Source organism: Zingiber officinale, chromosome 5B (genome assembly GCF_018446385.1).
Source record: "Zingiber officinale cultivar Zhangliang chromosome 5B, Zo_v1.1, whole genome shotgun sequence".
NCBI lineage: Eukaryota > Viridiplantae > Streptophyta > Magnoliopsida > Zingiberales > Zingiberaceae > Zingiber > Zingiber officinale.
In genome coordinates, this window is record NC_055995.1 from 115,661,624 (window position 1) to 115,689,520 (window position 27,897).

Below are 27,897 nucleotides of genomic sequence, written 5' to 3' on the forward strand. Positions count from 1 at the left end.
CTTCAAAAGAACTAACTGCGGACCAAAGAAAAATCAATGGCCGAACCAAGTCTCATCCCACCAAAGTTCGAGGGGGAGTTCGCATACTGGAAACGTCGAATGGAAGTATTCCTAAAAATTGACTTTGAAATTCATTTAATAATTAAGTACAGTTTTGAAATTTCAAAAGATTAACAAGGCCTAGAGAAAGAAGAGTACCTCTGGACGAAAAAAGAGTAAAGTGATTTTGTAGCCAACACCAAAGCGAAATATCACAGTGTATTATTGCCTCAAGAAGTAAATCCTATCGGAAGCTACACATAGGTAAAAGACCTTTGGGAAAAGTTTCTGGAACTCCATGAAGGAACATCCAAAGCGAAACTCGCACGATGAGACATTCTTCGAAACAAACTGACGAACACCCATCTAAAAAAAAGTGAGAAGGTAGCTGAACTACACACGAAGATCAAGGAGCTGATCACCGGACTAGGCAACCTCGGTGAAACGGTAACCAACCAAAATTCGGTATGCTATGCACTAAACGTTTTAACCAGAACCCCTGAATGGACTTCGATCGTAGATGCCTACTATATCTCGAAGGACCTGAAGGTAAGTATCTTAGAGGAATTATTTTCAACTTTAGAATTACATGAGACTCAATGTGCAAGTACAACAGTAGAGTCAAGTTAGAATCTGGCACTAAGAGCCACCAAGAAAGATGAACCCAAGTCAGACTCAAATCTGGAAGGAGACCAAGAAGCGTACATGGTAAGAAAATTTTAAAAAAAAATTAAGTCTAATAAATTTAAAGAATTGTAGAATAGAAAAAATCAAAGAAATAGAAGGAAAGTTCGATGCTACCAATGTCAAAAAGAAGGGCACATAAAGAAGAACTGCCTAGAGCTCAAAAAGGAAAAAAGGCAAAGGCCCCATGCAAAACAAGCACAAGAATCTCAAGATCGCTTGGGATGAAAGCTCGTCATTTGAGTCGGAAATAGAAGCATACGATGGATTAGCACTAATGGCTAGTCACAAAGAACAAAGCTCCTAAGAAGCCAGCATCAATGAAGGGGGAGCGACATTAGAGGAATGCAGCAAAGTAGGGGGAGAATCAAGCTTCAAATATGATATGGTAAATGAGGTATGTCTCTTACCTCCTGGTCAATTTTACTTTGGCATTAAATATATGACTAAATTAATATGAAAATTAAAAACCAAAAAGTAAAATTTGAAAAAAAAAAACTTAGAAATAAAAAGAATCTTAGCAAAATCTTGCTTAATAGGGGAGCTTGATAAATTAAAAATTGAAATGCTAATTTAAAGGAATAAATAAAAAAAATAAAAAATTCTACATGCTCATATTCTAAATATTATCAAGAACTAAATTGGTATTTTAGATACTATAAGGGTCAAATTAGAAAGTTATCACCAAAATATGTTCCTAAAAGATATTTAATCAATTTAGTAGGAAAAAACCTATATTAGGTTCCCAAATCCTGCTTAGAATAAATTAAATTTTTTTTTAAAGTTATAATTTGCAGAAAAATAAAATGTTTAATTTCTTTAAAAGATTTTGTCTAGAAGTGGTTGTTGTTGGAATTCCAAGGTTGTTTTGGTATGATCAATAAGTTAAGTTAGGTCCTATGTGTTTTTAACCTTGTGTCTAAATGTGCAGGAGCTTAAGAGCACAGGTAGTCGAGCGGAAGATGTAGCTAGCAAGAAGGACGACACGTGGTGCGTCCGAGGGATGAGTCCGAGGGATGAGGCGCTGCGGAAGAGTACACAGCCGGACGAGAAGGAAGCGTGCAGTGGTTCCGAGGGACGAGAAGCCGGAGCGGAAGACTGCTCGAGAAGCAAAAGACTCAGCTAGCGAGAAGGTTGGCACGGGATGCGACCGAGGGACGAAGACTGTGGATGAGTACGTTGGCGGACGAGAAGGAAGCACGCGGCGATTCCGAGGGATGAGAAGCCGGAGCGGAAGCCTACTCGAGAAGACCGGAAGTTGGGTTCGGGTGAGCCCTATTCCGGATGGCAGAGATCATCCAAACGAGCGGAAAACTCGGTCAAAGGCAAACGGAGCCGGAGCAGAAGACCGAGCTAGAAAAAGTCAACGGGGTTGACTTTTCCCTCCGGGGCACCCGGACCCCTTCGGGGCGCCCGGAACCCTTTCGGGCGCTCGGAGTTAACTTTTTTACTAGAACGCGTCAATCACGATCTGAACATTGGGGGATAAAGTTTTATCCCCCCAGGGCGCCTGGAACCCCTTTGGGACCCCCCGACCAAGGCTATAAATACAGCCTTGGTGCAGAAGATTTTTAACAATTTCAAGTAATTCATTTCAGACACTTGTGCGCTTCTTTTTAGAGTTAAGCTTCTGGTTTTTGTATGTCAACACTGCAAGAGGCTTCTCCGCCTTGAGGAGATTTGTTAGTACGCTTTTCATCTATCTTGGATTAACAACCTCCCCGATTGTAACCAAGTAAATTGTGAGCCTCGTCCTTTCTGTTTTATTTACTTAATCTTTATATGCAAATATTAGTTTAAGAAGTTGACAAGGGTTGTGTTTTTTATTTTTGCATGCTATTCAACTCCCCTTCTAGCCGTCCATCGTGATCCAATAAGTGGTATCAGAACGAAGGCGCTTCAGGAGGACTAACCGCCAATCGAAACAAAGATAATGGCTGGACCAAGTATCTACCCGCCGAAATTCAAAGGGGATTTCGCTACCTGTAAAAAGCGAATGCATGTATTTTTTACAACAGATTTTGAGTTAATTCTAATAATGGAATTTGATTTTGTAGCTCCAGAGGGCAAAGAAAAATACCAATGGACGAAAAAGGAGCAGGAGGACTACGTGGCGAACGGAAAAGCAGAATACCATCTGCTAAGCGTTCTTCCGCCACAAGAAGTCAACCGAATCGACAACTACAACTCCGCGAAGGAACTTTGGGAGAAATTCCTCGAGCTGCATGAAGGGACGCCCGAAGCCAAGCTCGCTAGATGAGATCTACTTCGCAATCAGCTCACCATCCTACGACTTGGGGAAGACAAGACAGTTGCACATCTGCACTCGAAAATTAGAGAAATCGTCACCGAATTTTCGAATCTCAGAGAAAATGTAAGTAACTGAGATTCACTCAGGTACACGTTAAATTCTTTTCCGAGAAATTCAAAATGTGCGTCACTAGTAGATGTCTTTTACATTTCGAAAGACTTAGAAAAAATTTCATTAGAAGAATTCTTTTTTACATTTGAAGTGCACGAATCAAGATGTGCAGGTACGAAGGAGCCCAAGAACAATGTCACCCTCAAAGCATCGAGAGACGAACTTGAGTCGGAGTCTTCTCTCGACGATGAGGAAATGGTAATGATGGTAAGATGGTTTAAGAATCTTTGTAAATCTAGGAAATTTAACCATCCACAGGGGAAAAAGAAAAGGACCATCCGCTGCTACCACTGCGACGAATAAGGGCACGCCAAGAACAACTGCGCCAAGCAAAAAAACAAGGACAAGGATAAAGGTAAGAATCCTGTCCAAAAGCGCAAGGCCCTAAAGGCGACGTGGGACGATACGTCATCCGAATCGAAAGTCGAGGCGTTCTTCGGGCTTGCACTAATGGCGAGTCATCAAGACGACAACTGCAATTCAAGCTCTTCTGAAATGAGCATCGAGAGTATCGATGAAGGGGGAGCTATGTCGGAAGAAAGCAGCAGTTCAGGGGGAGACATGGACAACGAGATCGACAAGGTAAGTCAGGTACAATCTCTTCCTCCTGATAAATTGTTTAAGTTCGTTAAACTATTAACAAAAGATTGCTGCAAGTTAGAAAAAGAAATTAAGAATTTAAAAATAATATTAGCTAAATTTTGCCCAATAGAAGAATTCGACATAATTAAGTTAGAAAATGAAAAATTAAAAGAAGAAAATGATAACTTCAAAAACTATGTATGCTTATCTAAAACCGATGTTAAAAAATATAACAATTTAAATTGGTATTTTAGATATCATAAGGGACAAATTAGGAACATTTCAAAAAGATATGTCCCTAAAAATTTTTTAATCAATCCAGTAGGCTAGAACTTATATTGAGTTCCAAAGTCTTGTCTGACTTGAACTTGAACTAAGTAGATTTAGAGCTTTTAGCGAGAAAATTAAACAGTGAGTTTTTTTATGAGATTTTGTGTAAGGAAGTGGTTGTTGCTCCAATAATCAAGAAGGCCTAGTGCCTCGCCACGACCTGGAAACCAAAATATTGAAATAAAATGTTTAATTAACTTTCTGATAAAGAATTAAGATTAAAATTTAATAATGCTTTAAAAAAATTTTAGAACATTTTTGAAAAAAAAAATTTCATAGATTTGTTTTGTAAAAATTTTACTTAAAAGTCAAAAGTTTTTTCTGAAATTAAAAATTTTTACTTAAAATATTTACTTAGAAAAATTTTCAAAATTTTTTTTGCAAAATTTCTCAAGTAAGAATTTAAAAAAAAAAATCTTACTTAAAGCTTTGCTTAGAATTTTTTCTTAAAAAATTTTTCTTACCTAAAAAGTTTTACTTAGAAATTGTTTAACTTAGAATATTTTTGCTGAAAATTATTACAAATTCTCTAACTTAGAATTTATTCAACTTAGAATTTTTGTTAAGAAAGTTAGAAAAAAAATTTAACCCTTAGATTTTTTCGGAACCCTATTTTTTTTATGTGATCAAAGGAGGAGAAGGAAAAATATAATTCTAGGGGGAGGTAGACCAAAATTTAACTTTTCTATCTTTTTGCACATTATTGTAAAAATAATTAGTTTATTTTTTTATGTCTCTTTACCCTAACTTAACTTGGGTTGCTCACATCAAAAAGGGGGAGATTGTTGGAATCCCAAGGTTGTTTTGGTGTGATCAACAAGTTAAGTTAGGTCCTGTGTGTTTTTAACCTTGTATCTAAGTATGCAGGAGCTTAGGAGCACAAATAGTCGCGCGGAAGACGCGGCTAGCGAGAAGGACGACACGTGGTGCGTCCAAGGGACGAGACGCTGCGGAAGAGTACACCGGCGGACGAGAAGGAAGCGTGCAGTGGTTCTGAGGGAAGAGAAGCTGGAGCGGAAGACTGCTCGAGGAGTAAGAGAAGCAGCTAGCGAGAAGGTTGGCACGGGGTGCGACCGAGGAACGAAGACTGCGGATGAGTACGCTGACGGACAAGAAGGAAGCACGTGGTGATTCCGAGGGACGAGAAGCCGGAGCGGAAGCCTGCTCGAGAAGACCGGAAGTTGGGTTCGGGTGAGTCCTATTCCGGATGACAGAGATGACCCAAGCGAGCGGAAGACTCGGTCTTAGGTAAACGGAGCCGGAGCAGAAGACCCCGGCTGGAAAAAGTCAACAGGGTTGGCTTTTTCCTCTGAGGCACCTAGAACCTTCCGGGTGCTCAGAATTGACTTTTTGACCAGAACACGTCAATCGCGATCTGAACATTGGGGGATAAAACTTTATCCCCCAGGACGCCCGGAACCCCTTCGGGGCGCCCCGACTAAGGCTATAAATATAGCCTTGGTCCAGAAGCTTTTCAACAATTCCAAGCAATTCATTTCAGACACTTGTGCGCTTCTTTTTAGAGTTAAGCTTTTGTTTTTTGTACGTCAACGCTGTAAGAGGCTTTTCCGCCTAGAAGAGATTTGTTAGTACGCTTTTCATCTGTCTTGGATTAACAACCTTCCCGATTGTAACCAAATAAATTGTGAGCCTCGCCCTTTCTGTTTTATTTACTTACTCTTTATATGCAAGTGTTAGTTTAAGAAGTCGAGAAGGGTTGTGCTTTTTGTTTTTACAGACTATTCAACCCCCTTTCTAGCCGGCTACCGCGATCCAACAATTGTTGTTCCAATATCCAAGAAGCCTAGCGCCTCGCAACAACCTATAAGCTAATTATTGAAATGAATGTTTAATAAATTAACTGTTAAATAGTTAACTGTTATAATTTTTTATTTTGTTTTTCCCAATCTAAAAATATTTGTTAATTATTTAAAAAGGTAGTTTTTAAAATTTAGATTTTTTAAAAAATTTATTTTCTATTTAAGTTAATTCTTTTGTGTAAAATTTTATAACTGCTTTATATATACCTGTTCAACTCCTATTAAAATTTTTAGAATGTTTCAATACTTAAAAATATTTTTTAATTTTTTTTCAATATTCATTTATAACTTATTAAAGTCCCGATTTTGTCGAAATTTAAACTTTCATGATTTCTTGGATAATTGTTATAAAAATATTTTCCCCTAGACTTTGTTTTAGACTTATTTCCAAGTCATTTTAAAATATTTCATTTTTATATGATCAAAGGGGAAGAAATGAAGGTTAAGTCTAGGGGGAGTGTATTTATTTAATTTTTATCCATTACAAAATTTATTACCTGGTTATTAGTTATTTATGTTTGATTTACCCTAACTTAACTTGCGTTGCTTACATAAAAAAGGGGGAGATTGTAAGTACCTCATGATAATTTTGATGTGATCAGCCAAGTCAGGTTAGGTCTTGTTGTATTTTGATGCCCTATATTTAAGTGTGCAAGAATTTAGGAGCACAGGAAATCGAGTGAAAGAGGCAAATAGCGAGAAGGAAGGCACAAGAGAGAGTCGACGAGTTCGATGCGTCTGAGAGACGAGGCACTGCAGAAGAGTACGTTAGCGGACGAGAAAGAGGACCGCAACGTTTTCGAGGGATGAGAAGCTGGAGTGGAAGACTACTCGAAGGTTGAAAAATGAGTTCGGGTGAGCCCTATTCCTGATGGTCGAAATCACCCAAGTAAACAGAGCCAGAGCGAAAAAACCAGACCCAAGTGAACAAAACTGGAGCGGAAGATTCGGACTAAAAAGTCAACTGAGGGTTAACTTTTGGATTCGAGCGCTCGAATCACCTGGGCGCCTCACCCAAGGGGGGTTGTGTCAACCCGGTCCGAGCACCCTGACTAGAAACTCTATCGAAACGTGACGTGACGTGATTCGTTACGACGGGGATAAAATTTTATCCCCCTCTAAGTGTCTGGAACCCTTCTAGGTGCCCCGATCAGGGCCATAAATACAATCCTGATCCCAGAAGCTAAATAATAACACTTATAATCAATTCTCTTTCTATTTAACTTTATAATTGAGTGCTTCAACTACTGTAAGAGACTTCTTCGCCTAAAAGAGACTTTTAGTGAACTTTACTTGCCTTGGATTAACAACCACCTAAGTTGTAACCAAGTAAATGATCTCTCTTTTTTTCTTTAATTAAGTTTCTTTTTATGCAAGTGTTTCTTAATTTAGCTTGAAAAGACAAGAAAGGTTTTATTTTTTATTTCAGGCTATTCACCCCTCCTAACCGGTCGCAAAGGGACCTACAGAACTCTTCTGTATAATTATCGATCTACCTCACACCCTATCGCAATGAGTGAAGTCGCTGAAACACAGTTTAAGTGTAGCTGAAAGGTAGAAAGTGACCCTTAACTTCTTCTTCATCTTCTCCCAGTCATCTATTTTGGACTTACCCCACCACGCCAATACTCGTCCCTTGAGTCAGATGGCAATCATCTTCACCTTCATCCGATCTAAAACCTGCTTATATTCAAAGACTCACTCCACTTCGTTCAACCAATCGCCAAAACTTTCTATTTGTAACGTACCAAAAAATATAAACAATTCAACCTGAAAATCAAGATCTTCATAAAGCTCCTCCCAAACACGATGTTCCTAGCTAACAATTTGACATTAGTAAGGATTCTCAAAGGTAGATTTAGATCATTGATCTAAAGTCTCCCGACCTTCAAAATTTTGAGCCACCATCATTACTGTCATATGTTGAGTTAATTCTGCAACTTGTCTCCGTAAATTCTCAATTGAACGTTGCACCCATGGTGCTTGGATTCCTCAATTGAAATCTACCTATTGTTGCGACCGCAACAACGATGACCCTCAGTTGAGTTTAACGCTTGACTTCCTCAATTGGATACTATCGACTCTGATACCAACTGACGTCAGACAGAATAACGATTATCCTACAAGCTAACTAGAAGGGAGATTAGAGGACAATCACAAGAGAAGAGAACGCCAAAAAAACTCATCAAATTTACCAAAAATGAAAACCTTTTTATTCAAAATAGATGGTTGTCCCTCAACACCTAAACATGACTTTTATATAGATCACAACTTAAGACCCAAATAAAGGGAAAAAATTACAATTAAGAAATCTTAATTTCAATCTGATAAAGAAAAGAAATAACAAGAAATAAGTCTTTTATCCAAAATATATATATATATATATATAAACAATTAATCGATCTTAATTCTAATATGGTAAAGAAAGAAAATAGATCTTGTCATAAAAAGAAAGTAATTAACTGAATTATCTTAACTAAAATCAAGACGCAAATCAAAATAAATCCTCTCTGATAAATACTAGAAATATGAAAATTATCTTAAATATCTCAAAAAGTAAAAATTACCAAAAAAATAACAAAAATACCCTGGAAAAAAGTTAACTGGTAAAATTTGGGATTGAAATTTGACACTTACGATTTCATAGATAACAAACGTAAATTTTCGAATTTTACACGTATGACAACAAATAAAATCTAATTCCAAATCTTGAGTCAAAAATTATAATTGTTTGAAATTTGAATAGTCACATTGAGCTTCAACATAGATTGAACCTGCATCGTAATACCTTCAACAAGAGTTTAGGAAACAAGAGGAATTTTACACGTATGACAACAAATAAAGTCTAATTCCGAATCTCAAGTCAAAAAATTATAACTGTTTGAAATTTGAAGAGTTACATTGAGCTTCAACATAGATTGAACCTGCATCGTAATACCTTCAACAAGAGTTTAGGAAACGAGCAGTGGAGGAAAAAGAATTTAATAACACATGTATACAGATCCCTACTAAACAACTTCACAAATTATTTAAGCTTGCACAAGACTAACAGGACATTTCAAGGACATCAGATTGAGTTCATCTGGTCTCTATATTTGAGATCAACTGGTTTTTTTACAGATTAAAATTAAGATACATAGAAGAGCACAGTTATCATTGTAAAAAATAAATTTTTGTATCAAGATACAGTTAGCATGATGCTTTATTATTCTATTATGGATATAATTATTCATGAATCATAATAACCAAGGAGGGATTCTTGGTTCCATATATCAGGCATTTGCCATAATGCCAATCATGTCAGACAATATACGACCTTTCAATACAGTGCCCAAATTTGATGGTTTATTCTTTTACACAAAGGTATATCGACACCCAGCCAGTGTCCCTTCTTTCATTTTTTTATGCCATTCCTTACCCCATTCTGATCTAACAAGGAACTCAAGCTGTTACGGCAACAGTTGCTACAGTTGGTTTGATACATATAGCCTTGAAACCTGTGTTATGCCTCCAATTATAGTGCATCTTCACCTAAATTATTGGTAGCGTGACTTATTTTTATTGCACCAAGGTTAATAATCATCTAAACTCCAGACTGCAAAACAAAGAGTAAGCTTCTGGTTTTATATTAGAGATCACTTTTCTGCAGTAATTTCATCATTATGTATCTCATTGTTGCAAAAGGAGTTCTTGTTGTTAGTCCGCTTAAGAAGAAATTTCATCTATGTTGCAAAATAATAAAGATACGTGAATTCTATCAGATACATTTTATAATTTAGGGAAACCTATGTTGCTGTCTGAGTTCTTAAGCCAAGATTTCAGTCTCTCTATATTGGGAAAAAAAGGGATCAAAGAGAGCAGTTCACTTGTTGCAACCCAATTAGAGTTACAATGCATCTAAGTTCTGTTCATAAGTTACAGTATTATCTTTGTGGAAATTCAAATAACAATTTGTAAAGGCATCAGAAATGAAAAGTGTTCAAGTCAAAAACCACATGTAAGAGAAGTATAAAACATAAAATTTCATTAAATCTAAAATTCATAGTATACAGCTAGATGCTACTTTTGGTATATTGAGCCAATGATTAAAGATCTGAAGCAATACAACTATGGGGATCTCTGAAGTTATGCGCATTTGGAAAACACCTATAGGGATAAACCATAACCTTTTAACATGTCCTATCAAATTCAACTGGTTAAGATTCTAAATGCCTGACACTTATCCAACAATGATCAGCAAATGTCATTATTGGACAAGAGTTCCACAAGCTCAATTTCCCAATGCAAACAGAACATATAAGTAAAGTGATGGAATAAGAAAATTCAGAACAAACAAGGTATCAAACTTCAGTAGAAAATCAAATAGCATTGTTTGATTAAGCCCCCGCTGACGGATACAACTATCATAACTAAAAATATGTTCCTTAGAGGCATATTTCAAACGATGAATATTTATTATAAGTCTGAATAGAATGAGAAAAACCAACGATGAACTTGCTTCTCAATTGGGGTATCATCATCATAGCTAAATCCCTCAGTTAAGGATTCCAGAACCGACCTTGCTCTGCCTTGCAATCTTAGACCACTCTGTGTGGAATGATCCTGGGCGGTCAACCCGCTCATAGGTGTGCGCCCCAAAATAGTCCCTTTGCGCCTGCACCAGGTTTGCAGGCAACCTTGCCCGTCGATATGTATCAAAGTAAGCCAGACTGGCAGACATACCTGGGGTGCTGATACCTGCCTCGATCGCAAGTCCAACGACCCTCCTCCATGCTGCCTGTCGCTGTACCATCTCCCTTGCAAACTCTGGATCAACAATCAGATTTGCAAGTCCCCGATTGCGCTCATAAGCCTTCTTAATCCTATCCAAGAATCTGGCCCTAATGATGCACCCTCCCTTCCAAATCCTAGCTAGTTCCCCAAGATTGAGGTTCCAGCCCTTCTCCGCACTCTTAGATCTGAGCAAATTCATACCTTGAGCATAGCTACAGATCTTAGAAGCGTAGAGGGCTTGTCGTACATCATCAATTAAGCGCTTTTTATCCACAGATCGAACTGTAGAATAATCAGCACTGTTTATTCCAGCTTGCTCTAGAGTCTTGGCAGCAGCCTCTCTCTCATCCTTAAGCCCACTAAGGTACCTGGAGTCAAGTGAAGCAGCTATGGTTGGGGCGGCAATTGAGAGCTCGGCTGCCTGCTGGACCGTCCATTTACCAGTCCCCTTCATCCCAGTTTTGTCCAGGATCTTGTCGACGATTTCTCCATCCCCATGCTCATCATGGACGCTAAAGATATCAGCAGTGATCTCGATAAGGAAGCTTTCGAGCTCACCACGGTTCCATTCGGCAAAGGTCTCAGCAAGCTCGGCATTAGACAGCCCACCAACAATCCTGAGTACGTCGTAGGCCTCAGCAATCAGCTGCATATCACCGTATTCAATGCCGTTGTGAACCATCTTGACGAAGTTCCCAGCGCCGCCCTCCCCAACGAAGGTGACACAGGGCCCGTCATCGACCTGGGCGGCTACACGGGTGAGAATATCCTCGATGTTGCTGTAGGCCTGGTGAGAACCACCGGGCATGAGGGAGGGGCCATTGCGGGCTCCGTCCTCGCCACCGGAGACGCCCATCCCAAGGTAGAGCAAGCCGCGAGCCGAGGCCTCACGGATGCGGCGCTCCGTGTTCTCGTACCACTCGTTACCTCCGTCGACGATGGCGTCACCGGGTTCCAGATAGTGGGAGAGCGCATCGATGGTCTGGTCGACGGGGGCGCCGGCCTTGACGAGAATGACGATGGAGCGGGGCCGGCTGATGGACAGCACGAAATCCTGGGGCGAGCGGTGGCCAAATAGAGGGAGGCCCCCTTCGGAGGCGGCGCGGGCGACGGTCTCGTCGACCTTGGCAGCGGTGCGGTTGTAGACGGAGATGGGGAATCCCTTCTCGGCGACGTTGAGGGCCAGGTTCTGCCCCATCACCGCCAGACCCGCGAGGCCGATCCGCGAGAGCGCTGCCGACTCCACCGCCATCTGCTCCTCTTCGCCGCCGGTGGCTCCGATTTAGGGCTAGGGTTGGAAGGAGGAGGGAGGAGCTAAGCCGAGAAGAAGTAGAGGAGTTGGTGAATCGGGTCAAGGGGAAGGCATTAAATAGCTAAGCGAATGGGAACACGTGTTCGATGCCGATTTGTCTAAGCAGGGAACCGTTCCCGGCTGCGGGGTCGTGTTTACTAAATTGTCTTTTCGGATGGGGTAAAAGGCAAATATTTAATAAATTAAAATGAAACGCAAAAATTATTGAGGAGTTGTTTTCTAAATTTTCTTCTTCAATTAATATAAAAATTACTTTAACATTAATAAAAAATTATTCTAATTCTGACAATTCAACATCAAAAATAATGTAATTTTAAGTAATATTAAAATAATTTTAGAGTAGTTTTAATCAATATTAAAATAAAATTTATCAACTGAGATAGGTTTGATTAATTTAGAGTAGTTTTCATCCATTTTAAAGTATTTTTAATTAATATTCGAGAAATTTAAATTAATAAAGTATTATAATATTATTATATTTATTTAATAAAAAGAAATAATTTTAACTAATATTTGAGTTATTTAATTAAAATTTAATCATTAGAGTAGTATCAGATCAATTTAATAAAGAGATGATTTTGAAAAGAACAATTAGAATAAAATATATTTTTAATAATTTTTAGATGTTCTTTTAATAATAATAAAAATAGAGAGCAAAACATTATTTTAAATCGTTATTTAATCGGCGTGGTGATTGCACAGAGGAGCTGCTGCAGGGGTAGTGCTTTCTGAATTGCGTTTTTTGACGGGCCAAAACGCGAATATGTAATAGAGTTTTTTGGGGGAGAAATGTAATAAAAAGATAAACTACTAATTTAAGTTGAACATTTGACTTGATGATCCAAATCAATTTTGGAAAACACCGTATCCATCACGATGCTTTGGCAGGTCAAATCGTTTACTGCTTTTGACTTACCAACTAGCTTCTATTTGTTGATTAATTAAAAGGCACATGAGATCCAAGGTGGATGAAATAAGATTTTATACAATTCAACCCGGATCGATTTTTGGTGACCTTGAGACCTTCCTGGTTTATTTTGGTTTTTTAATTTACTCCTTTTTAATAATGTGTGAGAGTTATAAAAGAAATTTTTAAAAAATATTATTAATCTTATATTTTTATTTGATCCGACGTACAAATATTATTAGTAATAATATTTTGAATTTATTATTCTATATAAATTTTTTCTAATTTACTATGGATATTCTCTTCCCCAATTCACGCCGAAACCTTTGTCTTACTTTCACCGTCGATTGCGCCGCCGGCCCTATTTCGCGTCGAAAATCCTAGATCCCCTCCGCCTACCTCATTTCTCATTTCGTGGGGTTCAGAAGGAGCGGCTGGTGCAGGAGGATATGTGCGTCATGTCTGGGAGTGGCGCCGTGACATCTGCCCCATCGACCAAACCCTACCCACATAAACCTTGCAAGTGCACTGACTGCGCTCCCTTCTTTCACGAAGGTAATTGATCTCCATTTTCTTTGTTCTTCTCAATTTTGAACATATGAAACCTCATTTGCTGTAGCTTTATCAACGTTAGAAGAAACCTGAAAGCTTGCCGCAGATTTTTTCCGACAAACTTAATGATGATGTAGACATATGCGTCATCGCTTGTTAATTACTAGAGCAATGGGGTTTATACATCAATATTTGCTTATTTATTATATGTTTGGAAAGTGAGACCATCTAGATAAGAATATACTGTATTAGTTCATCTTGCATGAGCTATTTCATGTTTTTTAATTTACCTGTGTTTTTCTTTTAAAAAATGAATTTGGCTCTTTAATCACAATCCCTTCATTTAGAATGCAAATTTGGAGTGAATGGCAATGCAATTCTGAAATATTTGTTATTCTAAAAAACTTGAGGGTGATGCATTTTTAAATATATCGGTCCTTTTCGCTATATGTTTCTATGTTTTCCTTGTTACTTTCTAAAAACTTCATTGTTAGACGATGTGAGACCATAATAAATGTACACATTAATTGAGGAAGAGAGACCAAAGAAGACTTGGTTAGTAATGATAAAACAACAAAAAATTCATTTAAATATAGATGATGATATAATTGGAGATCGAACCCAATGACGTATGGTTGTTGTTGTTTTTTTTGAAATCAATCCATCAAATTTCAATTAAATTGGCATTTGCATATATTGATAATGCGTCTAACTTGAGATGTTTCTATTAGCATATTATTGCCTTCAATTTTACTTATTTTGTTCTGTAGGCATATCTAATGCGCAATGCTGGGGCTTGTATTCACAGCCATGGACTGGAGTCTTGTCTCATAAGTCATAACGATGGGCAATCCTTTGGTAAAGGAGTTCTGAGTAGGATCTAAACATTCATGGCAAAGGCCTTCATTTATCGTTTTTGAAATTAATACTTGTTCTTTGTAACTCATTTTAGTTAAGGTCCGTCTCTTGTGCTTTAGCATAGTCTTCATTCCTTATTCATATTTAATAATAATAATAATAAATCTGTGATTCAGAAACAGTTGTGGAGTAGATTGCATTAATCTTTCGTTTTGGTGTTTAAGAGTGTTAAAAAAAGTCAATTCTGTGAAGCAATGTATTTCATTTATATTTTTGTGGCAACAGAACAAGTCTTTCAAAGTTAGTTGAGCAAAAATGGAATAGCTTGTGTCATTAGATTCTCAGATTGTCTCAATCTGACCAGTAATCTGCAAAAACAATATTAATATGTGATTTAACCAAGGAATAATGAGCTTTGTGCAAGAGAAAGTTACTAAGGAGTTCAAGGTTAAATCAATGTAACTTCACCCCTTCTAAAAACATTTTGATTGAATGTCTGTTTTGAGGTTTATCTTGTAGATTCAGATTTAGTTGCTCTTGCTCTTATTAAGAATCGAATTCCTTAATCTTCATGGGATATAAAAATATGCCTTATTTTTTATCATCTCAGAATAAAATTCTAGGATAAAAGTGATGCAAATAAAGTAAATAATTTTAGTTGGAGTAGATAAACCATCGCAAATCTTGTTTGTAACCGATGTCTACCAAAGCCGTTGCAGCAAAGGCAGCTGGTTAGTCATACCATCCTAGAATCCCTTGCTTAGTTTAACATCTATTGTTATCTTCTTGTATAGTATACTAGAATATGGAAAAACATAGTATACTTTTCTGAAATGGTCTTCATATCATTTGATCAAGCTCCATATTGTTCAGGCTTTAAAAATTGGGCTTAGGTTTACACATCACTTAAAAGAACTTAAAGAGTTGAATTCAAGCTCGATTTAAGAAACTAATTCTGTTAAAAAAATTTTTTGATGACAATGATGGCCTTGGGTAAATGGCAAAATGAACAGGAACGAGTGATTTGCTTTTGTATTCTTAGTTTTTATTCATTGTTATTCTCATATGTTATTTTCTTTTATTTTTTCAGGGCGTGATGCGCTTATATGTTCGTCCCCTTCCAGAGAACCATGGTTTCAAAATTATTTGATTGCAGAAATATAAATGGAGACGAACTATCCCACCTTCAGTTTGGTAAATTATGACTACTTTAGAGCTCCTAATTGTTGATATTGCTAAATTATCCTTGTGGTTTGAACTAACAAGAACATGTTCATGTCATGGGCCTTTGTGCTACTGTGGGCAGAAAAAAGAGTAGGTTTTGCCCATGCCAATTACAGTGCTCTTTTCATCCATTCATCGTGCAATAGGTGAATTGTGGTGTGAGATATGGAGCTTGATATTCCTCTTAGTTTTGTTAGGAAAGTTTGTTTTTGCGACAACCACAAAGGAGTTTCATTGTGGCTTGACGTTACAGATGATAGTTTCAGGCCTTCTGATAAGGAGCTGCAACAATAATCTGGCACGATTGGGGTTGTTCAGGGGGGAAGAAGCTACTGTGCAGGGCCAGGTTTGTGTCTAGATCTTATGTTGCACCGCACCATCGATCTCGAGTGGCTAGGTTTGAAACAATTTGTCGATTGCCGACTAATCCTGTGGTACAGCAGGCTGCAGGGGACTTTCACATAAGAACACAATGCAAGACCTTCACATTAAACACATCCATTGATGTCTTTTATTTTATGAATGATATTTTGCTTCTCTATTTTCCTTTCAAGTAAACGTAAGATTCGTTTTATGAGTAGTTACTTCATTTGTTGGGCCTATTTCAATCTCCTCATGAAAATCCCAATTGAGATCGTCCCAGCCACACAAAGCATCCCAAGTAAACGACAAAAATTCAGCAATAAAAAAAAACTATTCTAAAATTGGCTACTATTAAATATTATTATATCTTTTTTTTTAAATACATATTTTTGTTTTTAATGTGCATAATAATTCATAAAGATGAGATATTGTTGGTATAAAGACTATAATTATAATAATTTACTAATTAATTAATTAATTATATCATTATTCCATTTTCTCTTCTCGACGCGCACTCTGAGTCCGCCGGCCATATGCGCCGTCAGCAGCGGCACGAGCTCCGGCGGCTGACCGTCGTCCGCCTCCTCCCGCCTCAGCTTGAACTCCCGCAGCACAGCCGCAGCGACGTACTTCATCTGCACGAACGCCATCTCCTTCCCCAGGCACAACCTCGGCCCCGCCTGGAACACGGCGAACTTGTACGGCGACTCTCGCACCACCTCCGCCGTCGTCGTGAGCCACCTCTGGTGGTCGAACTCCGCCCAAGTTTTCCCCCACAGCGCCTCCATCCTCCCCATCCCGTAGGGGCAGTAGGTGACCCTGTCCCCTTTCCGCACCCGCGTCCCGTCCGGCAGCTCGTCGTCCGCCGCCGCATGCTTGCTGTCCCACACCACCGGCGGGTACAGCCTCATGCTTTCGCACAGGCACGCTTCGAGAATTTTCATTTCCTTCAGGGCTGCGTAATCGATCGTCCCGTGACGGCCGATCCGCTTCACCACCTCCTCCACCACCTCTGCTTCCGCCGACGGGTGCCGCGTCATCAGCCAGAAGAACCACGTCAGCGCCGACGACGTCGTGTCGCGCCCTGCCATCACAAAACTAATCGCCATGTCGCGCACCACCTCGTCCTTGTGCCCGCCGGCAATGAGCCTCGACAGGAGGTCGTTTCCGGCGCCGTCGATCATGATTTCAGTTTTACGGGCAGCGATGATGGCGTAGATGTCGGCGTGGAGTTGGAGAACGGCCTCGCGGAGCCGGGACTCAGAGCCGAGGCCAAGCGCACGCTTGATTTTCCAAACGGCAGCCACCGGGGCGGTGCCGCGGCGGGCACTGATGGCTGCGGCGAGTTCGAAGGCGTCGGCGAGGGGGGAACAAGGGAGGGACGGGTGGAGGAAGAGAGGGTCCGTGCCAAGTGAGACGCGGCAGACGGCATCGAAGGCGAAGCGGCGGAGGAGGTCCTGGAGGTCCACCGCAGCGGCGGCGGAGTGGAGGACAGGAAGCAGGCGGGAGTAGGTCTCACAGTGCAGCACCGTAAGGGCGAAGTGTTCGAGAGAACGCGTGGAGAAGTGGTGGCTGGCGAGCTTCCGCTGGGTGAGCCAGAGGTCGCCGTCGGCATTGAAGATGCCCGAGCCGAGGAGGTCGCCGAGGATGTCCGTGAAGGGACGCCCCTTGGGGTAGTTGGGGAAGTTAGTCTTAAGGATGTGCTCCACGTTGGCAGGGTTCGCAGTGACGACAGTGCGCCTGGCCCCGAATCGCCGGAGGACGAAGGTCTGCGACGGCGAGGCGGCCAGGAGGTCGGTGTACCAGTCGAGGAGGCGGTGGCGGTTGCGGTAGAAAGCGACGATGCTGCCAATGAGGGGGTGGTTCTTGGGGCCGTAGAAGTTGGAGGTGGCAGCTCGGCAGTGTAACAGAATGAAGAGGAAGAGGAAGAGGAAGAGGAAGAAGAAGGCGATGAAAAGTAACGCCATTGCGGCTGTAGTAGTAGCCGTGGAAGGTAGAAGAGTGGGCTTGTGTTGCTGTTTCAAACATTAATTATTTATAGGGAAAACAGAAAACTCTAGGATATATATATCCTATACGTCTAATTTGAACGCCCAGTACGAGCGATAGGGTCGACTATTTTTATTATTATTATTTTTATTTCTTTTACTTACTATTAAATCATTTGTCTTTAGATGTTAGAGAGTCAAAGGCCAGAATAGTTATCCATGTGGTGGTCAAAATTAAGTGGTTAAAAGTAGGAAGTCGTTTGATCTATCGAGCGGATGACAACGGGTCGAACGGGCCTGAAAGGTCCGTTCGACTTTGAGGTTGATCAGAATAGATCGTTCGATTGGGATGACTATAAAGAAGATATTAGATGTTCACAATTGTCACGACCTATAAGGGATAGTCGGACCGGACCGTATATCCGATCACGCGAGGAACAACCTATCGAGCTAAGCGGTCGTGGAGAGGAACAATTAAGATCGACAGAGCGGAGAATTCCAGTCGTAGAGAGGAACAGCCGAGATCAACCGAGCGGGGAATCTCGGCCGAGCGGCTCTCCCGCTCGGCCAGACAGTGGAACCCCTTGCGTAGCTCTTTATATCATTCTAGAAGTTGGTGCTACTAACAGGAGGTATGGTCAATAGGCAAATCATACGACAGTCAAGGATTTACACGCTCTGTTAAGGAATGATATCAGAGACATTTTTTTAACGAGTTTTTTTATGAGATAGTTGAGAAAACGTGTGCGCGCCTTAAGAAATGTACATGTCTACTACTAAAGCACTATATAAAGGGGAGGTCCATGTACTGACAGATATATACGTTATTTGTGCTTAAGCTCCTGCTGTTACTATAGTTCTTTGTCATCTTTATACCCTTTTCGTGACTGACTTGAGCGTCGGAGGACCAATGTCGGAGATCTCTTCCTTGATCTGACACTAATGTTTTTGATTTTACAGAACGGATCAGAGTCTTCACAAGGTCAACTACTGAACCACATCCTCAATAAGATGACTTCATCATTTTCAGACATATATATATATATATATATATATAGCATCATATATAATTTTTTTTAGTTTTTAAAAAATTCTTTAGCTTTAATATTATATATCTATAAAAGATTTTTTTAAATTTATATATATATATATATAGCATCATATATAATTTTTTTTAGTTTTTTAAAAATTCTTTAGCTTTAATATTATATATCTATAAAAGATTTTTTTAATTTAAACTCATGAATATTTAATATTTTTATACCATCAACATAAATTTGACCAACATAACAACATAACATATATATATATATATATATATATATATATATATATATATATATATATATACAAAAGAGTATAACTTTAAATCTGTCTTAATTAATACCATATATATGTTTATCGACATGCTTATCTTGTTGGAAGCGATCGACAAGTCCCAACCAACGACAATTACATATCCTATTCCCACGTGGACCATCACGACCGGTGCCTGATCTCTGGCTTTTACTCGATCGAAGTCAATACAAAATCGTGGTAGGTTTTAATACTTTTAGAATTTAAATAAATAAATATCAATTCTCAATTATATTTTTCGTAGAATAAATTATTTAAATAAAAAAGATCCATTTAGACATGAGGTTTAGATGTCGATTATTCCACCTTTCTTTGTCAACTCATAATTCAATAGCAGGCTACTCTAAGTCAGCTATTAAGTAATAATCAATCGACTACTTTATAAAGTTTATCACGACTAAAATGATAGAAAAGAACAAAACTATTTAATATTTTGTTGTTATCAATATTAAAATATTTGGCTGCGGCTCGTTGTCGACTGACCTAGCCGTGTGAAGTGAGGCCGGTTCTCTTGTCATGTTCTTTGAGGCACAATTCGCACGTGTGTCCCACATTAATTGCGAGTAAAACACGTGGCAAATGAGAGCCGCTAATATGCTAATCTCCTCCTAATTACACTTGGCAATTCACACTTAAAGCTAATGACACTTGGCAATTCACACTTAAAGCTAATTAATTGCGGCATTTATAATAAAATAAAATTATATATTACGATAAGGAATTTAGAACAGTAGATGGAGAATTTTGTAAGAGCACGTGAATATGGGCAGATTGCACGTGACAAAAAATAAAAGGCTAAAACTACTTCAATCTATTTTTTAAAACTGCTTAACCAAATTGGATAGCATAAATTAAAAATAATAAATTTTTAAATAGATTGAGAACATTTTAAATGCGAAAAAAAAATTAAAACATGAAAAAAAAGGTATAACGAAAATATCTGTAAAATAAGTAATACTGGGTGGCGTTTAATTTGGTTTAGGGATTTAAGAATGGGATAATGAGTTTATTTTCAAATTTTATGTTTGGTTGATAGAAATGAAATTAAAATTTTAAAATAAAATTTAAAAATTTGGATATTGGTGGAACTCACCTCTTCAATTGGGGTTGGATGATAATAGGAATGAGAAATAAGTTTTGGACGAAAATATCCTTAATATATTTGTTCAATTTTTATTTTATATCACTTTTTTTCCCTTATTCTCAATCATTATACTTTCTCTCTACTCATTCTATTATAACACTTTCTCTTTTATTGTACTTTTTCTCTCCCCAATCTCTCTCCATCATACACTCTCTCCTCATTTTTCTCACTATACTTTCGCTATCTTTATTATCTCTCATCACACTTTCTCTCTCATCACACTTTCTGTATCCTTATCCTCTCTCATCATGCTTTCTCTCCCATCACACTATCTTTCACCATTTTTTTCTCATTACACTTTCTCCCTCATCATACTTTCTTTCTCCTCAATTTCTCCCATCACACACACTTTCTCCTCATTTTCTCTCATCACACTTTCTTTCTCTTCATTTTCTCCTATCATACTTTCTCTCTCAACATATTTTCTCTTTTTCCATTCTCTCTCCTCAATCTCTCCCATCATAAACTCTCTCTCCTCATTTTCTCATTACACTTTCTCTTTTTTCACTTTCTCCCATCACACTTTCTCTCTCATCCGTTTTGCCACCAATGCTTTCTCTCATATCGCCCCACGGGGTTATCCGAAGTGGTTAGTGCGTAGAAGATTGCCCAATGAGATCGTGGGTTCGAATTGCGGGGTAGTCAGGGCGTAAATTTTTGGAACTCCCCGTGTCCCTCTTCCCACTGCACACTAGCTTCTCCGGTTATCGTGATTAACCTCCCTCGTGATGGCCTTGGGCAAGGTACGGCGGGGGCGCTGGGGGCGAGCGTTATCGCCTTTTGCCCAATGCTTTCTCTCATATCATATTATATTTTGTCATTTGTTCTTATCACACTTTCTCTTTCATCACATATTCTCTCTCCTCAATATCTCCTGATCCTGTCCGAATCGTTGAACCAAAGGACGCTGGGCACGTGACACGCTCCTAGTCGATGAAGTGAATCTCCGGCTGGTCGAGCGAAGCTCCGGCGATCCTGCACAAGAGTCTAGCCGGGAAGGGGTTCTCGGCGACGACCCTCCGACGCTCAAGTCAGGTAAGTGGTGGAAAAAGGGGCTGCCAAGCTTGTATCATACGTACCTTTGACGAAGCAATAGCCTCTTTATATAGGACGGAGAAGGGACTAATGCACGCCCACCGAGGTGCATATGTGTCAGCAACCCATACCCCGGTATGCACTTGTCAGAGAGCTTACCTGACACCATACTGCTACAGTCCGAGCATGTTTTTTGATGGGACAGCAGGACCCCCCGTTGTCAGACTAGAAGTATGGCATAGCCATACGACTTAACGGCTGTCAGAAGATGTCCGCGTCTTTTACCCACCGTCTGACCGGGACGCCCGGCCTGCCGGGCGGGCGAAGAACGTCGTCCGGACGACCTTAATTCTAGGGGTGTCAATTCGGGTGGGTCGGGTCGGGTTGGGTCGGGTTGGATTTTTTTTTTTTTTTTAACCCAACCTGAACCCGACCCGAACCCGACTTCAACCCAAAACACCTAAACCCGAACCCGAACCCGACCAACCCGATCAACCCGAACTCGACCCATATAACCCGAAAATCCGATTCAAAACGACTTTTTTGGGCTATTTTCCCTATAATTCTTCACTTTTATCTCAATACTCCATCATTATCATACAAACATGATATTAATATACATAAAAACATCTAAATTTTTAAAATAAAATTTGATTTAACCCCAAAAAACCCCACAAAACCCTATATTTAAGTCAACCCGGGTCAACCCGAACCCGAACCCGACCCGACCCAACCCGAAAATATTTAACCCTCCAACCCTCCAACCCGAACCCGACCCGAACCCGAAAATACCCAACCCGAACCTGATTTTTTTCGGGTCGACTCGGGTTGGGTCGTCGGGTCGGGTTCATTTTTGACACCCCTACTTAATTCTTTGCGACGGCCGGGCGGCACATCCTTCCGCTCGGTCATTATGCACTGCTTCATTTGAGCGTCGGAACCCTGGTCCCTACCAGGGTGCCTTTTACTATCAGATTTCCCTTTCTTCCGAGTCCGGTCGGCTCGTCCTTTTCCGGCGAGCCACTGGACCCTTTGACCTCCCCTCAGCGTTGACTCCTTTTTATGGGGTTCCGGATTTTTACCGCCGGATCATCTCCCATCACACACTCTGTGTCCTTATTTTCTCTCATCACACTTTTTCTCTCTTTAATTATTCTCTCCCATCACACTTTCTCTCTTATCATATTTTCTCTCTTGATCCTCTCTCATCATGTTCTTTTCCATCACTTTCTCTCACATATATTTTTTTTCTTATTTTCTTCTAAGGGTAAAATAAGAAAATTTGATTTATTCCGATAGAAAATATTTAATTAATCAAATATTATTTTTAAGAATAATATTCGTGCTCATACCTATTCTCATTCCATAATACTATGATTATTATTCCTATTCCGATTCTGATTCCTAGTAAATAACCAAATGTCATATGAATATTGATTAAAGTTAGCCTATCATCCATATAGCTAAAATTATTTTGATATTTGTTAAAATTATTAGATAAAATTTACTTTTAACATCTATCAATATTATTCCATAATCAACTGTTAAAATGTTAATTGAAATTGCTCTAATATGTAGTAATTTTAATCAATGATTACACTTAAACTGTTCAACTTTATAATAATTTTAATTAAAATTGTTGGAACATTATTATAAAAATTTTAGTCAATAATTAGTTTAAAATTGTTCAATATTATTATAATAATTTTAATCAAAATTGCTCCAACATTTTATATAATAATTTTAGCTAATAATACTTTTAAAATTATTGCTATAATATTTTTAACAAACAAATATTTAAAACTATTTCATATTATAGCATTTTTAGTTGGTCCAAACTGTTTCAATTCGGTCAAAATTAAGCGCCACGCTGTAGCAATTTATTTTTAAAACACTACGGGCAAAGTCAGATTTACGGACGAATTGTTTCCATTTAAAATGAATTTGACGGTATATATATATAGTGATGAGCGCACCTATCAGAATTTTTTTTATTATTTTTTTTAATTTTGAATTAAAAAAATTAATATTTCCTTAGATGAATCTTAATATATAAATATATCCTCTAAACATACGACAATACCTCATAAATACTTAAATTTATTTTATTTTTAATTATTTTTTTTACTAAATACTATAATTCAATTAGAAAACCTGAACCGGTAAAATTTTAAAAACAAAAATAGTTTACAAATTATAATCCAATTAAAAAACATCAATTCTAAAATGAAATCTTACATAAATATTTTAATTATTTTTTAATTTAAATTTTTTTAAAAAATAAAAAGAATAAAAATAAAATGTACGTGTAGCGTAAGATATCAAAATTATACACACACGACTGATAATAATTTTTAAATAAATTATCGACTAAATATATATTTTACCGATAATTTTGATCGTTATTATAACAGATGGATTAAAAAAAGATAATTACAAAACGAAAGCACCATTTTAAATCTCCCCTTGTTAATTACAAAAACGTCCTCATCTTCTTAAGCGGGAACCCGAAAAAGTGAAGCAGCAGATTCCCTCTAAAGGCGAAGGGACCTTAATCCTAAATAAGAGTGGAGTGGAGTGGATCGAGTGGAGTGTCCATACCCCCTCACAACCCCAAAGCTGCGCTGCGCTGCGCTGTCCTCGGTCGGCATGCACCAGGAACACATTGATCTTTCTCATCTTTAGACAGTCAGATGGGGAAATTCAACCAAACTCGTCGCTGCGTCGACTTCACCGACGAAAGTGCCCTCGCCCCCAGCTTCTTCTAACTCGCATCGCATTGCGAGTGTGTGCCCGTGCACGTGGGAAACGTTGCAAGCTGCATGCAGCATGCGGCATGCTCGCACACTGATTACTAGGTATATATATGCGTCCATCATCACAGACATAGACATCGTCGTCGTCATCATCGTAATTTAGATTTGAGAACGAAATGGATTGAGAAATATAATATTCGTCGGTCTCATGACAGAGCTTTTTTGATCGGTAGTACTAATGGAGGGGAGGAGCTCCACGTTGGTGCATGCTGCCGTCCATTAACGGATCTGCTGTATGAGGCAGCAGTTAGCACTTGGCACGAGGACTGCCGCTGCGATATTAAGAGCATGTGAAACTATTCTTCTTGGTGCTCAGTTAATTAGAGTGTTAATTAGAAGGTGACATTTGTACTATAATAGGATAAATGGTCAATTTTTGATGGATACATATTTTTGAAATTTTTTTTCTATAGTCTAACTATTTGATAGTCAACATAAATCGACACCATAATTTTTCTCTTTTTATATACAGACTATGAGGATAGTCTAAGATGAGCATAAGGACCATCAAAACTCCTATTGTGAGTTGACAAATTTGAAAAGCTCCCTCTCATGCATATTTTGTAATATTGGTTAAAAAATAGACAAACATGGGATAAGAAATATATACAATATTAAAATATTTTTTTAATATTTTATAAAAAAATAATTATATAAATGTTAAAATAGGAAGAAAAGATAAAAAATATATATAAAATAAAAAATGTGGAATTTATGAAGAAGTTATTGGAGGTTTTTTTTTTTTTTTTTTTGACAATGAAGAGATGTATAAGAGTTTTTTTATTTTGACGTGATACAAATGTAAAAATAAAAAAGTTTTTCTAGAGTTCGAATCATATATGGATGCTCTAATAATCTTTTATTTTCATTTTTAAAGAGCATGTGAAACTAACAAAGGAATTAGGATTCGAGTGACATTTTTTGTTTTAAATAATAATAATAATAATAGTCCTCCACCAAAAAAGTTGCTTTAACTTTTGATAATAATTCGAGTATAAATCCTTTCACATAATTTGAGGACGAACTATAAGTAACGTCTAAGATGTGCGTTATAACTTTTTTGCCATCATAATTCAAGTATAAATTTAAAAATAGACAATTTACTCAACCGCGTTAAAAACATTCTGCATTAGGGCGGAGCCAAGTGTTGAACCTTACTAGGCTCTAGTCTAGCGACATTTTAAGATTATATATCTATATATAGAGAGAGTTTTGATACAATGTAACTTATCTTGCACATCCCGTGCACATTTAAATTTTTTTTTTTTTTTATGCTTAATATTATAACTTGACCCCTAAACTTTAAAGTCAAAAATTTATTGGCATAACTAGAAATAAAAAAAAATAAAAAAAACTAAAAAAAAATCACTGATTTCCACCGTTGTGAGTGTCGCCCACTGTTGCCACCCAGGATAACGTTTATGCGTGTGTGTATAGCCTCGATTAGCGAGGTAGATTTTAATTTCTAGCTCCACCACTGCGTACCGGAGTTTGGAAATTCCAAAAACACATACCCAGCTACTTCCTGTTTTACACCTCTTCATTCTCTCATGAAACAGTCATGTGTGTTCGAACCAAAGCCAACTTCCAACCACTTTGCGTCAACATGCGTCTTCTTCGATCGTGAAAATGCGACATGCATTCGAACCAAAATTGACGACTGACACGACGGTGAACCTTCTTTGTGAAAAGGTGAATAAAGAAAAACCTAAACCCATCTCCCAATGCCTAAAGGCGTGTTTGTTTCTGACGGTCTTGTACCATGCCGTGGCAGCTCCCAAACACAAACATCCCTCCCAACCACCAAAGTTCTAACGGGCAAAATGTACATCCCTCCATGCTAGCTCCGACTGCGACGATGCCTCTATTTTTATTTTTGCTTAGCCGTCAAATCTTCCAGCCGGGTGAAGCTCCCTTAAATCGAGGTGATGTATGCTGAAGTTTAGAAGGTAGATGACGCTAGACAGAATAGAGATTATTTTGGAGCTAAAAGTTTAGAGAGGAATAGTAAAGAAGACAAGAAATAAGAAATTGACAAACAAAGAGAAGCCGTCATCTCTAGGTTTAACTAAAAAAGTTTAATTCAAAACAAAAAATAATACCCAAACATTAATTAAATAATTATTTAAATAGACTTAAAACTCTAAGATGCAAAAAAGATGAAAATAATCCTAAACAATAAAAAAAATTATTCATAGCCTCCTACATTAGTCATCCCGGGTTGAAAATAACTTGTGTTAAGTTTAGAGTAGTGTCATCAGAATCCACAAAAAAGAGGCTTAAGTGTTTCACATTAAAGACATTAGAAGTTTCCAAGTGTCTAGGAAACACAACCTGTAAACATTATCATTGATCTTCTACAATATTTCACAAGGTCTAATCTTCCGTTCATTGACACAAACATAATTTCTGCACCTATCCTCCTATATATGCCTATACAATACAACTGTAGATTTGCATTCATCTATCGTTTGTTTAGATATATTTCAAATCCAAGTTTTAAGTACCCTGTGTTGGTTTTGTTGTGGTCAACCAAGTCAAGTCCTATATATTTGATCCTTGTGTCTAAGTGTGTAGAAGCTTAGGAACACAAGAACTCGAGCGGAAGATGCAACTAACGAGAAGGATGATACAGGAAGAGAGTTAAATGACTCGGTGTGCCCGAGGGACGAGGTGCTACGGAAGAGTATGCCGGCGGACAAGAAGGAAGTGCACGACATTTCCGAGAGATGAGAAGTCGAAACAGAAGACTACTTGAGGAGAGAAGGTCGGAGTTAAGTTTGGGTGAGTTCAACTCTAGAAGGCCAAAGGATCACCCAGGCAACCGGATAAGAAGGCAACAACCGAAGAAGGCGTCGGACGGTCAGCACGAAGCTGACTGATCTGGGTGCTCGGACTGTTCGGGCACCCGGACCACCAGGGTGCTCAAAGGGTGCCTCGTCGCAGTAGATCACTCTTAGGGTCTATGTTAGTAACGGTCCAGGCACCTAGACATGGTCCAGGAGCCCGAACATAAAAAAACTCTATCTACCAGCTCTTGTGAGGGGATAGAGTTTGCCTTGCTGGGGGCACTTGGAGAGGGTCCGGGAGCCTGGATCGTGCCACATCAGCAACGAATAAAATTCACCAGAGCACTATAAATAGAGCTCTATTTCAGTTAGTTAACTACAACACTTTCTGTATTCAAGTTTTTCTACTCTATTCTTCAAAGTTTTGTGTGTTCAACATTTTATACGTGGATTCTCCGCCTTCGACTTGTGTCGAAAAAGGAGTTGATTAGTTGAACTTCATTTGTCTTGGATTAACAACCTTCCCGGTTGTAAAGCAAGTAAATTATTTGTGTCTCATACTTATTTTATGCATTTTAGTTTCTTAAATTAAAGTTATAAGTTTCGAGAAGGGTATACTTGTCTTTTAAAGATAATTCAGCCCCTCTTGTCGGCTTACCGGACCAACAATTGGTATCAGAGTGAAGATGCTTTAGAAGGACTCATTGCCCATCGAAGCAAAGAAATCAATGGCCGGATCAAGCCTCAACCTGCCAAAGTTCGAGGGAGAGTTCGCACACTGGAAACACTTAAATGGAGGTATTTCTAAGAACATATTTCAAAATTTTTTTAATAATAAAATATGATTTTGTAGTTCCTAAGGATCAACAAGGAGAAGAGAAAGAAGAAAATCAATGGACGAAG

General features: G+C 38.5%; 2 protein-coding genes and 1 long non-coding RNA gene across 3 annotated transcripts; 1 reads left to right on the forward strand and 2 right to left on the reverse strand.

Moving 5' to 3' along the window:
* Positions 1–10,174: 10,174 nt before the first annotated feature.
* On the reverse strand, positions 10,175–11,998 carry LOC121985452 (6-phosphogluconate dehydrogenase, decarboxylating 3, chloroplastic-like). The gene has a single exon (XM_042538917.1). It carries the CDS (start codon positions 11,900–11,902, stop codon positions 10,412–10,414), a length of 1,491 nt encoding a protein of 496 aa, XP_042394851.1. The 5' UTR covers positions 11,903–11,998; the 3' UTR covers positions 10,175–10,411.
* Positions 11,999–13,168: 1,170 nt separating this feature from the next.
* Positions 13,169–16,092, forward strand: LOC121985454. The gene is made up of 3 exons (XR_006113184.1): positions 13,169–13,424; positions 14,192–14,279; positions 15,370–16,092. It is a non-coding gene; the product is annotated as an uncharacterized LOC121985454 (long non-coding RNA).
* Positions 16,093–16,174: 82 nt separating this feature from the next.
* LOC121985453 (cytochrome P450 94B3-like) lies at positions 16,175–17,864 on the reverse strand. Its single transcript, XM_042538918.1, has one exon. It carries the CDS (start codon positions 17,831–17,833, stop codon positions 16,337–16,339), a length of 1,497 nt encoding a protein of 498 aa, XP_042394852.1. The 5' UTR covers positions 17,834–17,864; the 3' UTR covers positions 16,175–16,336.
* Positions 17,865–27,897: the final 10,033 nt, after the last annotated feature.